Source organism: Lepidochelys kempii, chromosome 7 (assembly GCF_965140265.1).
Source record: "Lepidochelys kempii isolate rLepKem1 chromosome 7, rLepKem1.hap2, whole genome shotgun sequence".
In the NCBI taxonomy this organism is placed as follows: Eukaryota; Metazoa; Chordata; order Testudines; family Cheloniidae; genus Lepidochelys; species Lepidochelys kempii.
The window spans coordinates 18,842,086-18,857,894 of record NC_133262.1 but is presented as its reverse complement, the minus strand read 5'-3'; the positions used below and the strand labels follow the sequence as shown (position 1 = coordinate 18,857,894).

Here is a 15,809-nt window from a genome sequence, read left to right as displayed (position 1 = left end):
GGGTTTTTTTTTGCCGGTATAAGATGTCTGTACGAGAAGGGGTTGCCTGGTAGCTACACCAGAGAACGGTTTCTAGTGCTGAGTTGGTGCTAGTGGAGATGCAGTTATTCCAGTATAAAAGTGCTTTTGTTGAAATAGTACATTTTGCTTACACAGGCAAAACTTTCCAGTGTAGACTAGACCTTAATACTCCAAATTAAAAAGGTTCAATTGCAAATTTGTTGTGAATTGTTAAGTTTGCATTTGAGCTTCAGTAACCCCTTTTAATGAGACCAGAAGCAGGGTTAGGAACGGTATGTTAGAAGCTTGTGCTTATGTGTAAAATCCAATGTGGCTGAATCCTCATTGGTGTTTTAATCAAACAAGTTGCAATTTAATTAAAGTTCAGTCAATCTCTCTGTTCTGGCTGGGAGCCTTGATGCAGGCACTTGATATCAACAAGCATAAAGCTGCTGTTTCATCAGTTTTATTGCACCGGCTCATCTTTTTGCCATTTACATTTTCATTCTTTTTTGCATGAAACTTGGAAAATAAGTTTTCTGGCATTCCTGCTTCCACACCAGTGCTCTTTCCTACCTGCAATGTGCAGTGGCATGTACTACACATGTAGGTGGGAAATTGTCAAATGTGCTTTAAATTATGCTGCAAATCTGATGTATGCTATAGTGAACAGTGAACCATTTGAGCTTTTCTGAGGAGGATAAAAAGTTCATGTTTATATTCAGTGTGAGGCAGATGAACAACTTGTCTTTTGGAAATTCATTCTTAAATGGCTAAAATTCCATCTGAACAAAGCCCTAAAGGCCAGAGTCAGTTTAATTGTGTCAAATGTGCCTCATTTTTGCATGCATTTACTCCAGCTAGGTGTGAAGTTATCATGATGGCACATGTAAACGTGCCTTTGAGGATCTGTGCCTATGTGCCAAAACTGCCTGAAAAATCTGGCCTTGAATGTGCAGCACGGTGTAGATTATTTGCAAGGTTTGTTATTTAGAATTTTGCTTCAGATTTCACAGCTGTATGGGTGAACCTATTTATTTATTTATTTATTTAGTAAACCCAAGTCACATAGTATTCGTGTTTGTTTTTCATATGCTTTTTTGCTCCCCTTGGGGAACCATTTATGTGTCCATAATAATGCAAGTTCTAGTGTTCTCAGGGTATCTTCACTATCCAGGAAATGAAATGCTCCAAGGAGATGAGATTATGTATTTTTGCTACTCTGTAAATGGCTTTTTGAAGCATTACTAAATCCCGGGGGAGGGGAAATAAAAGCTATTACAAATCCCAGAACCTGTGCTCATACCCCTAATGATGATAAGTCTAAAATAATTACTTGGCTTTATAGTCACCTACTAATTAACAGGCTATACTTTTCACCTGGTTCTCCATGAGAGATGGAGTGTTTGATTCCTAGGATCATGTAGTTACAACCATTTGCTGCCCTTGATCCAGGCTTGCAACTCCTACTTTATCACAATTCTGAATCCTTTTCTTCCCTCTATGTATGCAATTCACATTAACATGAATGGGAGTTGTACACACTGATGCAATGTCTATATGCCCTTAAGCACTCCCTTTAACTTAATTGGTTGAGGCCTATAGAATGAATTAATGTGTTGAAACTGATTAAAATGACATTCTGCTGAGAGCAGAAGAGAAGTGTGATTGACATTGAAGTTAATGACTATCACAGTCAAGCATTAATGCAGTTTAGTTGGTCTTGCTAATCTTCATTGCTCACAAACTTGTCGTGAACATAACACTATCCAATAATGGTCCACTAATGGATATAAAATATCCTTAATCTATCAATTTACCATTGGAGCACAGCTCAGGAGACCTAGATTCTATTCCTAGCCCTGCCACTGGCCAGCTGGGTGACTGTGGGCAAGTCACTTCACGCCGCTCCCATGCCTCAGTTGCCCAGTCTGTAAATTGGGGATACTACTACTGACCTTCTTTGTAAAGCACTTAGAGACCTACTGATGAAAAGTACTATATAAGAACTAGGTATTCCTATTATTACCACAATACTCTGGACCGGACTCCAATATAGCAATTTGTTGACACCAAACAGCATCTATGTAGAGAGGAACCATACTGGTTGCTTTATAATAATTTACTTTCCCTTCTTGAAGTCAAGGATTTCTGAGCGTGCCATACATATTCTTCGTCAGTGTCCTCAGGAGCGAAGTGAGAAGGACATCCGCTACATACTCGTTACCCTGCAGCCCATGAAGGCCTTTGGAAATTACTCCACAATGATTCAGAAGAAGGTGGCAAAGGCTGCATGGTATTCAAGGTAATAAGGAGGATAAATCCTATGGGGAGAGAGATTGAAATGGTCAGGTCATAGTCAGCTTTGCTATACAGGCAAAACAGGTCAGTGTTTAGGGCAGCAGATCAGAGGCAGCAATTGTATGAGTTACTGTATGGGCTGACATCTAACCAGTTTGTGTAGGACAATAAAAACTGTAGTGCTGATGCAGAATAAAGGCAAGAAAATTGCTAAACTAGTTTTATTTTTACAATACCTTGTGGTCTTGTATAGGGTCTTTCCTGTGACTAATGTGTCATGTGCCTGTGACAAGCACCAAGGTGTCCCAGATAGCATGATTTACACTACCACAAAGATACAGAAAAGGAGGAAAAGCAGCTAAAGCATTTGAAATGTAAAATATTAAGTAAGGCTTTAATTTTAACATTTTTGTCCCCTTTTGCTTCAGGTAGAGAGGGTTTTTAAAAGACCCCTCCCCATCTGACAGTCTTTTAGATCAGTGGCCCTCAAACTAGGGCCGCCTCTTGTTTACCTGCCGCGTCCACAGGTTCAGCTGATCGCAGCTCCCACTGGCCGTGGTTTGCCACTCCAGGCCAATGGGGGCTGCAGGAAGCGGTGTGGGCCGAGGGATGTGCTGGCCGCCCTTCCTGCAGCCTCTGTTGGCCTGGAGCGGCGAACTGCAGCCAGTGGGAGCCGCGATTGGCCGAACCTGTGGACACGGCAGGTAAACAAACCGGCCTGACCCACCAGGGGCTTTCCCCAAACCAGCCCAGCCCACCAGGGGCTTTCCCTAGTTTGAGAACCACTATTGTAGATGGTATCAAAGGTGGTAATAACTGTTCTTTTGGGGAGAAAAGAGATGTTAGTTGAGAAGGGCTGGAGTGTTGTTATTGTTAAAGTCCAATCCAGTTTCCTAAGAAGACACAACAAGACAGACACACACACAAAAGGGGAGAGAAAGGAATAGCAAAGATAGGAAATGCGGCTTCTGTCTCTGATGTTGACTTACACTTCTCACTGCTGAAACACAGCATGGTCTGATCTGCCACTCTGAGACCTGGCAAACTTGTACCAGCATTGAGCTGTTTAGGGTGTTGCTTTTAGTTTCCTTTCTGGTCACAGGTTCACAACAATGTTGCAAAATATACAATTTTGACTGGTTAAGCTAGACTCTTATTAGACAGAAGGAAAACAAAGAAGAGGGATAGGAAAGAGAAGAAATAAGGTAGGGAAGGAAAACACACAAGGGGTAGGGGAGCATTTTTTTTCTGAAGTCCGTCCCACCCACCCCCGTCCCCCGTAGTGTTTGGGATTTAGCCAGAACTGGTAGAGGTAGCAGTCTCTCTGGCCTGGTCTGGAAATGTCTCAGGATCAGGATGACGAAGGCCTGGGGTGTCAGAAGACAGAGGGAATGGCAGCCATGATGGTAAAGCTTGCTCCAGTAGCCAATTTTTCTCCCTGCAGTCTCTTTCTTTAGGGACTCCAAAAGGTAATGATGGGTGGAATAGCCACCAATTTTATCCAACAATTAGGCCTAATTTCCAACACGCCAATTTTGGGTCACTGATTTTTGTTCTTTGACTTTTCTTGTTTACCAAGCATGATCTTAACACAGTCTTTGCATTATATCACTAGGCCTTTTTGTGTCTTTCTGTCTTGCCATTGCACCTTTTCCATTCCGCATTTGTTCTTATAGGTTACTGTGACACTTGATGAACTTTCAGTCTCTTTTCACTGTTGAGCTCACAATTAGGATAAATATGTAGGCCCAATTATTACAACAGCCCTGAACTTTTGGTATGTTCAAATCAGGATCCAAAACTGCATTCACATTTCGCACCTTGAGCTTCTATGTACAAGCATTTATACTATTCAGTGTGTTTGTGTGACAGTATAGATGAAAATCTACCTTTTTGGGGGCAGGAATTTGGAAATAAAATGTGTTACATCTCCCAACCAGGCCTTACTTATACTAGCACTTTTCCTGCCATGGCTGCAGCTCCACCAGTGTTAGCAAAAGTGGGAACGCTAGTGGTAATAATTATAGTATCTAGCTCTTAGATCCATAGATCTCAAAGGAGGTTATATTCAATTTAGTGATGGGAAACTGAGGTACAGAGAAGTGAAGTGACAGTGATTTATCCAGGGTCACCTCGCAGGCCAGCAGCAGAGCTGGGAATAGAATCCAGGTCTTCTGAGTCACCAGCCAGTGCTCTTTCCAGTAGACCACAGTATGTAAAACAAAAGGAGAAGATGATGTGGGTCTGTGATTTAGCAATGAACTTAAGACTTTGAAGATGCAAGATGTTCAGAACAGCTTGAAACTATAGCAACACTGGTAAACTCTTTATTGTTCAGGGAATCTGTCCTTTCTAGGTATGAATCCTGCCAAGTGATGATCCAACAGGGCTACACACCACACTCCTTCTATATCTGTCTCTCAGGATCTGGTAGGTAGTAATCTATTAAAAAAATAGGTGATCTTTATTGCTGTGCCTCGGGGAGCCAAATTAAATTAAGGTTCAGTTTATTTATGTGAAGGGTGTACAGTGTTTCCTCTACTTAAGACTCTCTTTACAAGAGGCCTTTTGAATGTTTTACAGCATTTTAAAATGAACTTCAGTGGCGTTGGCAGATAGCACAATAACCTTATTTAGGGGAAGCCTTGTTTTCTGACTTCAGTCAGGGATTGCTGCACTGGTGGATAGAGACCTTTGATTAGCAGTGATACTAAGCTTCCTTGCTTCTTTCAAAAATAGATAATGCATCAGTATTTTGTTGTTGTTAAAGAAAACCAAAACTTAGACAAATATTGCCCAAAGATAATTCCTCCAGAATTTTCATGTCTGACAGAGAGAAGGATTTAAACCTAATTTTCAGTGTAATCCCTTAGAATTTCAAACCGGTTTCTTCGTTTACATTTATTTTATTCTCTGCCTCTTGAAAACTCATGGCTCTGTTCCTTTGAATTCCAAACTGCAGCACAGTGAGCCTGATCTTGTGAGGTGCTGAGCACTATGGTGCTCTGTTTCTCACAAGATTTGGCCTCCTGGCAGGAAAGTTTTGCGACATTAACTGGAATTAGGGATCCAGTAATTTGTTCTAGGGATCTGTTCTCCCCTAATTACACATAGGTTAACATTCACTAAACCTGACAGAAATTGTGCGTTTGAGTGCAGGTGCATGTGTTAATGGAAGGAGTAGAGCACTAGTCCTGTTTTAAATACATCTATTTCCTCACACTGTAATGTGAGTAGTTATGCAGCATATCTTCTGCACGTAATCGTAATTTGCTCAAACCTAGTAGAAACAATGAAACAGACATGTACCTTCCACATTTGAGTATTATTTTTGTTTATAAAAACAGTAGTTCCAGGAGGAATTTTGTATCAGATCAGTACACATCTCAGAGGATCTGAGTTTAGGCTACTGTCTCCTGGGCAACATGTTGTGCCATCTGAAACATGTTGCCACGCACTTTAGAGACTTCTCAGCTGCGTGTTTGGTAGTGTCCAGGAAATGCCTGTGCTACATAAATAATTCTCTAAGCTCTTAATACCAGTCTGCACTACAGGAAATGTTCCAGACCTTTTGTACCCTTCAAAAGAGTCAGAGTATGTGTGATCGTGTAAAGTTTACAAGCAAACAGTAATGCTGTGTCCCTATAATTTTTCATGTTTTGTAAACCTACCTTCCACTCCCTACTTTTGTTTTCTGCAAAACATACATTTTGGATTCAAACTGCTTGAAAATATCCTGTTAAAGCTCACAACAAGCAGGATAATGATACATATATTTTTCATACTTAGAGCCTCACATCACATTCACAAGGGGTCTAGAAAAAATGCTTACTTGTTTGCACAAGAAGCCCCTATTTGTTTTACAATTTAACAGCTGATTTGTGATGTTGTTTACCTTGTAGCAACAGTTATCAAGAGGAACAGTGACAGTGGCCAAGTAAAGCCTGCCTGGTTCTTTAGTCGAGGGGATGCATTTGGGGTGAGTTACAAAGCAGCGCACTAGGTGTTGAAATACATCAATGCAAGATAGGGTTGAGTCACCCCGTTATTTTTGCAGGGTCGATAAATTGAGTTTCATGCAATTTACTGTATGTGTCACACAGAAGAGACACAAAATTGAATTCCTGAACACTTGTGGTAATTAAAAATTCCACACACTTTTCCTGAGAGTTGAGGTTTGTCCAAGTGACCTTGGGCAACATTTCTACTTGCTAGCACTGTAGTGCTGCAGTCTGTGCACCAGTTGGCTGCTATTCTGCACTCCATCTGTGTTTCAGTGTTGGAGAGATGTCTGTCTTGTGGGATATAGAGTCCTGTATAAATAAGATGACTTTTTTTATTAATGTGTGACTTTTTATTATCTGCTGATTTATTTTCAATACCACAAAACATATTCTCTGTTCTCTAGATAAATATAGACATAGGGGAGAGAGAAGATTTGAAATTAAAGAATGATTAAAAATTGTATAGATATTTTAAAATTATACACTTTTCCTCTTTCCACCCCACCCTTTTAATTATTATTTTTAGGATAGAGAGATTATAAATGGTGACTACTGGCAGACAACAGTTATTATTCAGGAACCAGCTGAGTTTCTCTGTATTGACCGAGAGGTAAATATTTCTTACATTTATGACAAATAAAAATGTTTATTAGTCAAACATATGTAAGCACATTGTTTCTGCCCACAGTTACAGCCAGGCTACCCCTACTGAGTTGCAGCAGTGTTGTGTGGGAATAATCAAGGGTCAGAATTTGGCCGCCTTTGTTCAAAGACACTGCTGTATAAATATAATTTGATGTGCAGCAAAAAGTTCCACCACTGATGACTGTTTTTACATATCATCCTTCAAAAATTTGTTCCATCTGCATTTGATGGATGATCAAGTTGCTACAAACCTACGATAAAACTGCCTGGGGTAAAAGTGGAGCATGTTCACCTCATGTTATATAATCAGATGCTTTACATTGGTGTTGTGTGTGTCAGATTCACAGGATCACACAGTTGATCATGTGAATGCAAACACAATGTGAGGTCAACAAACCATGTTTATGCAGCAATGACTGAATCAGTCTGGATAAAGTAAGAATTCCCTAGGTTCTTGGTTCAGAATTTAGACCCATCCTTTTCTGGAGGATTGGAACAGTTTGAATGACATTTCTTTTTACCATTCTTGTGCACTCTTGCACTTCTGGGTTTTGGCTGGGAATGGAAGAGGCTCATGGCAAGGCCAAAACACCACCAGGGGAGTTGTTCTTATGGTATTCTTAGCTTGACTGGAAACCGGAAGTGCTAGAAATTCCATGAGAGTCACCAGATTCTGACAGTTCAACAATTGGGAGATTTTTCCCTCCAAATCTTTGAAGATTCCACCTGTAGTTCTGCTATACAGCAACAGGATGCAGGGACTTTAAAACACAGCGGGCCAAATTAATCTCTGGTGTAACTATAGTGACTTCAATGGAGTTCCATCAAGGGTGAATTTGAACCAAGCATTTGCTACTTATCCACATCTGAAAATGGAGCATGAGGTAGACTAAAATAAAGTTTCTTGACTGTACATCCAATTAACTGGTCACATATGAACTTGGTTGTTTGTGTGTGTGCAGTTCTTGAGTGCAGTGTCGGTGACTGCATACACATATTGGGTATGCATATACACAAGTATTTTTTTCTATAAATGTAGGCCTTGATATCCGTAAGTAAGCGTGTAACAGGAGGCTTGAAGGGCCGGGTAGCCAAACTGTGGGGCATGTTCCCCTAAGGGGGCGCGGAGGAACATTTTGGGGGGGCGTGGCAGGGCCTGGGCCATCCCCCAATGGGGGGGAGAAGAGAGCGCCACCCAGCCCCGCTCTGCCCCTAGTCCCACCCCCAGCCCTGGCTCCACTCCTGGCCCCAGCCCCTTCCTCTCCTCCCCCCAGCCCTGGCACCTGACCACGGTCTGGCCACGGCTTCCGCTCCCAGCCCCGGCCTCTCCCCCAGACTCAGGACCTGGCCAAAGCTCCGTTTCCGGCCCCAGCCTTGCCCCCAGCTCCAGTACCGACCCCGGCCTCAGCCCTGCCCCCCAGCCTCGGCCCTCTGGCTGCAGCTCTGCTCTCAGCCCCACCCCCAGCCTTGGCCCCTGGCAGTGGCCCCCTAACCCCTATCCACACTTCCCCTCTCCGGAAGCCACGGCCCTGCTTTCGGCCCTGGCTTGGGAAGGGTGTGGACAGGGGAAAGGGGGGGGGTACAACTGTGTAAAGTTTGGGGACCATTGGCGTAGTGGTTCGAGTGCTTGACTTCCTGCCCCCTGCTTCTGTGGTTGATGTGCCTCAGTCTTTAAGGCAGGGGAGTAAGAGGACCCAGGCCCTCCCACTCTACCAGGTCCCAGCCCAGGACCCTGTGTAAGTCAACCCCTGAGTAGGGGAGCTCCCAGAGGGGAGTCTATGTCCACTGCCCTGGGCTACTTCCTACTGTTGCCCCTTCAGTTTGCTGCATGGTCCAAGTTCCTGTGATGGCTTGTCTCTAGAAGTGCCCCCTGCTGGACCTTGGGCAGCATCCTGGTGCAGTCCAAGGTTCCTCTGGGTGGGGCAACTGTAAGTTTGGTGGGGTTGGAACCCCCACAAGGTCTCCGTGCTTCAGTCACCTGGGTTCCTTTTAGGCTGGGTCCTGGTAGGCCTCCTTCTTTGTCCCCTTTGGCCAGGAAGACAGTTCCTGGTGGCTGCCTTGGCTGGCAGGCTAGTGATCCTTCCCTCAGGTAGGGAGGCAACTAGCTCCTACCTCTTTGCCAGTCAGCCTTGAACTGAGCCACACTCCCTCCTCCTCCTCTCCCCACCAGCCTGGCACTGGCTGCAGGTATAACAGGCCAGGACTAGCAGGGCCCAAAGGCTCTCTTTAACCCCTTCCATGCTGGTGGACTGTTTCTCTGCTTCACCACAAAGCAGATAATCATTTACTGCATATGCACAGAATATTGGCACTGTGGTACCGCACATATGTTGGGAAAAACAGGTCCTTGCCCTGAAGAGTTTCTAATCTAAATCAGAGATTGACAGTCTAGTCTAGGCACATAGACTAGACCAGATGAGGGTGCCATTTTTGGATTAGAATGGTAGATAACTTCACTTTTAAAAAGAGTTTTGTTTTGTTCTTCTGTCCTTCGTTGATTATTGTTGGAAAAACCTCATGGAAGACATGAGCATTCAAGAGGGATTTGAATCCAGAGAGCAAGGCATCCAGGGTGGCATCAAAAGTGGGAAAATGGGTGGGAGGAGTGCAGGTAGTGGGAAGCGCAGTGTTGGACTTCGCTGTAAGATGTCTTTGACTGTTGTGTTACGGTCAGTCAAGTTCAAAGTATTCATGAACTCTACTGGGGAATAGCTATAGATAATGCTGCCCTTTGGATCAGTCACTGTATTATAAATCAGAGCAGGATAGAAGGATAGTCTTGTAATTATTGTGGTTAAGGTACTAGAGTGAGAATCAGGAAATTTGCTTCTTTTCATATGTCTGCCACAGACTAACTCTGATATCTCGGACAAGTCACATAAACTGGAAGATTTTCAAAGGAGCCTAAGGGAGTGAAGCACCCAAATCCCAATGAATTCCAGTAGGAATTGGGTGCCAATCCCAGCCTTAATCTGTGTGCTTCAGTTTCAGGATAACTTTTCCTTACTTTGCAGGGAAGCTATAAGGTTAAGTCATTAATATTTGTGAGATGCTCAGATACTGCCATGACAAGTGCCATAGAAAATCCTACACATAAAATAAGCAGTGAATGATAATGTGACGTATAATACTGGTAAGGTGCCAAGATCATAATTCCTGGAGAGTTACAGAAATGTATGCTTCTCAACATCAAGATGAGGTGTGGGTGAGAGGAGGAAAAGCACTGTAAAGGAAACGGGGGGAGCCTTCTGCAAAGGAAATGTTGGTTAAGCTGTCCTCCTTCTGGGGCCCTAGTTCTGTTCCTTATAACATTGCTGTCTACCATTCTCATCCGTTAGTGCTTAGGGAAACACTTTAAGATAAGAGAAGAAAGAGTTTGATTATGAATAGGCGAATGGGAGGTTTTTCTGTTTTTAAAATAGTTTTTAACTGATACTTTTCAGGATTTCATCAAGATTTTCCTGTCTGGTGGGAAAAACGTGTTTGGAGATCCTGAGCAGATGCAGTTTCTGAGGTAGGATGGAAGAACTTCAGACTTTTCAATTACCACATCTGTGAATCAGCTGTGGTGTTAATTGTGGGAGGGTTCATCACCAGAAAAGTACTGTAGTCCTTTTGACCTGTTACTGTTTTTCTACTCTTTCACATTGTTTCCATGAACGCGTCAATTAACTACTCTGTGTTTCCATATGCAGATAGGCACAATAACTCCTCTCAGGATTGTTGTGAATCTTGCTGCTTTGACACCTGAGATCTTCATGTTGAAGGCATTATTAGAAGTACTATTATCTTTAGTAATAATGAATCATTTACTATCCATTAAATGTCCTGTCTCTTTTGTTACAATGGCAAACTAACTTTCTGGCATAGTTTGAGAGTTTTTAATTTAACAATATACTGATCTTGCTGATCCCTCCATAAAATGAACAGGAATACAGTGACAACTTTTAACATTACGGATGCTATTGGACTTCGATAGATGTGATGGTCCTCACAATTTCTTTCTCTGATTTGCTTAGAAGTCTGCACTGTTTTAAAGGTTGGCCCATCAATCTGCTGGAAGACAATCCTGGAAAATGCATTGTCTGTCACTACAGGTCAGAAAAGTTTATTCAGTGTAGAAAACCAGCATTATCCAGTGGAGTTGTTATTATAAAACATTTAGATTGTGCTTTCCAAATGAGTACTCTGGCAGTGCGGTTATTCACAGTAGTAAGCACTATGCCCAGTAGCACATGTTTTCAGGACTGGGACCACTGAAGACATGTTCCTAGACCCTAGAAACTTGCAGTTTGAGGCCCTGATCCTGCAGTTGGATCTGCTTTGGCCTATCCCTTTGCACCTGCAGAACTGAGATTGGCATGATGCAGGGTCAGCTGACACAGATGTGGTTGCAGGATTGGTATCTAAAGAAGGATGAACTAAAGTGCTCATTAAAAATCTCTGGCAAAACTAGAGTGTATTATAATGTTATTATTCGTCTCTCCATAGATGACTAAGGCTCTGACATTTCCCAGGGTGTAATCTGGACCGTTGAACAGCTCTGTCCCCTCGGTTATCCAACTTGGGGTGCCTTTTACAGTGTCGCTGTGAGAGTAAGCACTCCTGCTCTGCTTTCACACAGCTTCCAGCATGTAAATTACTCCCAGCCATGCTGTATGAGTGCTACGGCCAGCCACTCTTTTATTACGCTGCAGAGCAACACCAGTAAATTCCCAGTCTCGGACTTCCCCCCAGAAATGTGCATCTTGTATTACCCAGCCCTGTCCTGGACAACACAGGCTTATGTAAAGTCTGTCATTTTATTAAAAGAAAATGAAATGCACACATCCTGTTGTCTCAAATGGAGTTTCCCAAACACTTCAATCCAAGCACACTGATCTCAGTAAAACAATTAAACAGGTTTATTAACAACAGAAAGATTGTTTAAGTGATCACAAGTAATGAAAAATAAGTCTGAAGTGGTTACAAAGAAATAAAGGGTAAAACACAACTAGTACCTAACTTAACAAGCTAAATGATTTCAAAGCAAAAGTGTCTCTCACCATGTTTTAGAAATCTTACTGGCTGAATTCCTTTCTGCCAGGATCCTTCCTCAGTCCAATTATGCTTCCTTTGTCCTTTACACATTGTTGATGCTGTGAGTAGCAATGAAGGGAGTGATGATTTGGGGCTTCTGTTCTCCATTCTCTATAATTTTTCCTCTCCTTTGAGAATAGTCTCCAGCTGGGGTTCAGGAGACAGAAAGTCTGTGAGGATGGGAACCTCATCCTCAACCTTGCAAAGATATAAATTCCTCACTACACTTTTTTTCTTGCCAAAGAATGGCCGCTTAAACAGGTGATAGTCCATTTGATTTTGTTGACACCTGACACAGGCGTTGGTTAGCCTTTTGTCTGAGGAACTGGTTTGTGACTACTTCCCCAGATTTGGAATATGTCTTAGTAACATCATACAGTAGAATCTTGTAACTTTACATACAACATTGCCACACATTTTAACAGGACAATAAAGATCAGTAAATCATGAATTTTCAGATAACAACTTACAAGGCACAGTTTGTACAAAATTTATCACAGTCTTGAAAAAGGGGTGGACATAGGGATACAGACTGTCACAGGTTCATATCAAATGACCACTGAAGTCAGTGAGTCTTTCTGTTGACTTCAATGGGCATTGGATCAAACCCTGCATTGGACCTGACAACTCTGAGATTTAATGTTAATTGCCAACTGCATATTAGTTAATTGTTTATAAAATTGGAAAATTGATTTTGCTGGCTCCTCATTTCATAGGTACAAACCATGCTGAATACTTTGTGAAAGAGTTCAAAAGCATTATTTTAATAAAATAGTTTATTCCTCCAAATACCTGACCCTGAAATCTCAGCCACCCTCACAGGAATATTTGATATTATCAGGCAAGTTTAATAGATGGACATGTGATGTAAAGTGAGTCATGCATTTATTCTCCAGTATGTGTGTTCACTGGACTCCTCCAGATCAGGGAAGGACTCTCCCCACTTCCAGAACAAGCTAGGTTACGGGTACTCTCTCTGGCCTACAACAAGGAAGCTCAATTCATCCCCTTTTGGCTTCTTGTGCAGAGCGCCCTTAAGTCACCATAAAGGCTAAACTACAGCTGAACCTGACAAAGCTGCAGCACTTCAGGAACAGCATCAGAGTCTGCTGACTGCATTGTAGTTTTGGAGTAATAAGGAAATACTTTAATATTTGCAGCTGTTGGGTAGTTCAGGCTGAACATTAACAATAAACAATTAACAATAAAAAAGCTTTACAAAATCTAAAGGGTCAACTGAAATAACTATGTTCTCTGAGAGCCTGATCCTAAAGCCTGTTGAAATGCGTGTTAATCAGATCAAACTAGCTCCCTAGACTAAGATGAGTGAAATACAAAAAGTAAACAAAAGACATAAAAACAAGAAGATTTTTAAAAAATTCTTTCAGCCTTACTGAAATAGGTAAGAAGTCTTTTAAAACATGACATTAAACTCGATGGACTTTTTAATAGGAATGTATGCAGTGCTCATGGAAAATGGCCTTAATTTGGGCACTTACAAGAAATCTTAAGAATCTCATGCTTTTTCTATATCTGTTAATTTCCTTCTGTTTTTATTGTAGAAGAGGAACTGTCATTCTGAGAAACAGTAATGTGACTGAATGGATTTACATTGTGAAAGAAGTGAGTATCTGCAAAGCCAGCACGGAGCTTGGCGATCTGGGGAGGTGCTGTTGGGTGATGGTTATTTTTAAATTACCTTTCATGTACTTAAAGGGAAGTTGTTCTGTACTGAAGATTTTTCAAGATGACTCTTGCCTAAGCAACAGAGCTCCCGCCAACAGAATAATGCAAGCTGAAGCTGGCAGTGAGTATGACAAAACACCCTAATGATATTCAGCAAGGTTGTTAGATAAGCCATTGAATTCTTCTCTAGGTATGCTTGTAAACACTAGCAATCTGAGTTCCCATACTAAGGATGGTCTGTGTACCATTTTTGTATCAGTATAACTATTTTTGTTAGGGGGGTGGTGATTTTTAATTTTTTTTTAAATGAAGTAGTTCTACTGGTGCAACCCCTAGTGTGGATGCAGTTGTACCAGTATAAAGCTTATTTTCTTTCCTGCATGAGAATAAGCCATACTGGTATAAGCACCTTTATACTGATATAACTGCATCCACACTTTACCGATGTAGGCCATGTCTACATACAAAAATTGTACCACTTTAACTACATTACCTTTGCACCCATGCAGACATCAGAGAAGAGCATATATACACAATGCAGTGGTACCTGCATATAGGGAACCTGGTTATAGTGAGGCTCTTCTTAGAGTGAATGTTTGGAAGTGCTTCACTGCTACCCAATGGACTTTTCACTTTTCCAGTCCTGCTAGGCTGAAACTCTTGGACCTTACCTGTGTTAGACTTTTTTCCCCCCCTTAGCAGTAAGAACTCTACTATAGGGAGGCTGTTGGCATTTTAGCCAGTGTTGTTTTGACCTGCTCTGGGGGGGCAGATTGGGATTTGCTCCATTTTAGAATCCTGGCCTAAACCCCGACACAGCACCACCTAAAACCCTAGAAAATTAGCCATTTCCTAGGTGACATTTTCCTGGGGATTAGCCATTGTCCTAACAGCTAATAAGCTCCACGGCCATTGCAAGTTAAAGCAGCCTTATGATTACTCTAATTTACAGTGGGGGCCAATTCAGCCCCAGCATTGGGGGAGGTGGAAAGATGCTGAGTGTCAGGCTGGCACAGGTGCTATAATCTATATGTATTTACATTAATTGTAAATAAATAGTTTAAAAACCGAAGAAGATAAAAATGCAGATTTTTTTACATACATATTATAATTAAATAAGTTAATTTTTTCTTGCTGTTTTTTTTTAACCAGTTCACCAATCTTTATTGACAAGCAGGACAGACACTCCTGTGATCATTGCCCTAGACACCTTGCCGCGGGGATCTGTGTTTGTGAGTATTCCATACTGAAAGAAAAATGCCTTCCTTCTTGGCTGCCATTAAAAAACGCATGTGACTCAGCTTACACTCACTGGTGTCCTTTTGTCCATTCATGGTTTACAGCAATCACAATGTGCTGCCAGAGATTCGCTGCTCTGATACTCAAGATAACAAAATTAAAGCTAGCTTAGGTATGTCTACGTGAGCTGCAATCAGAGAGATATACTCTCTGAATCATCCTGATCAGTCTTTCAAAATGTTAGGAAATCTTCTTGTTACTTTATTTTATCTCTGATCCTTCTGAGCTGGGACACTTACCAATAGGATTTAAGTTTACAGAATATGGTTCTAGTCAAGGCGCATTTTCTTCGAAGTAATTTTTAACAAAGGCCTGTCTACTCCAAATATACCTGCGTCGGGGTTGTGGTTACATCATGTTTGTTCCCTGACCATGTTACAACATAGTTAAAATTTGTATTGTGGATGGTACTATGCTTCTGTAATTGAACTAGAACTTTGGACAGTCCAAGATTATAGTTGTGTAGATGGGGTCAAAGTAATGGCAAAAAATGTTTCCCTTGAATTATTTCTCCAATTATGTAGGTGTGACATAATTGCAATTAAATTCTTATTCAAGATAGCACTGTTACAACATTTAAAACTGAGCTTGACAAAACACTACCAATTGTAGGGAATAGTCTTTCACTGCTTGGGAGCAGATTCGGTAACACTAGATATCTGATTTCTGTGTTTCTAAGATTTATTATGTTAAGCTGGTGGCAGATTCCCCGGTTCATTCAGACACGTGTGTTCTAGTGAATGCACTTCTATATGATATTTCTGTATACACCACACTGCAGAAGTGACACAAGCT

At 41.7% G+C, this 15,809-nt stretch overlaps 1 protein-coding gene across 8 annotated transcripts in view; it reads left to right on the top strand.

The window, feature by feature from the left end:
• Positions 1-15,809, top strand: part of LOC140914116 (cyclic nucleotide-binding domain-containing protein 2-like) — a 33,341-nt gene that overhangs the window by 9,658 nt on the left and 7,874 nt on the right. For 5 of the 8 annotated variants that reach the window (XM_073351218.1, XM_073351216.1, XM_073351217.1 and 2 more), the window contains 9 exons: positions 2,142-2,305; positions 4,640-4,731; positions 6,204-6,280; positions 6,832-6,915; positions 10,394-10,464; positions 10,970-11,047; positions 13,592-13,652; positions 13,746-13,836; positions 14,868-14,947. In XM_073351218.1, coding sequence (XP_073207319.1) covers positions 2,142-2,305; positions 4,640-4,731; positions 6,204-6,280; positions 6,832-6,915; positions 10,394-10,464; positions 10,970-11,047; positions 13,592-13,652; positions 13,746-13,836; positions 14,868-14,947 — 798 coding nt within the window. The remainder of the gene's footprint in view (positions 1-2,141; positions 2,306-4,639; positions 4,732-6,203; positions 6,281-6,831; positions 6,916-10,393; positions 10,465-10,969; positions 11,048-13,591; positions 13,653-13,745; positions 13,837-14,867; positions 14,948-15,809) is intronic. The other 3 variants (XM_073351219.1, XM_073351223.1, XM_073351221.1) reach the window with 3 other exon arrangements.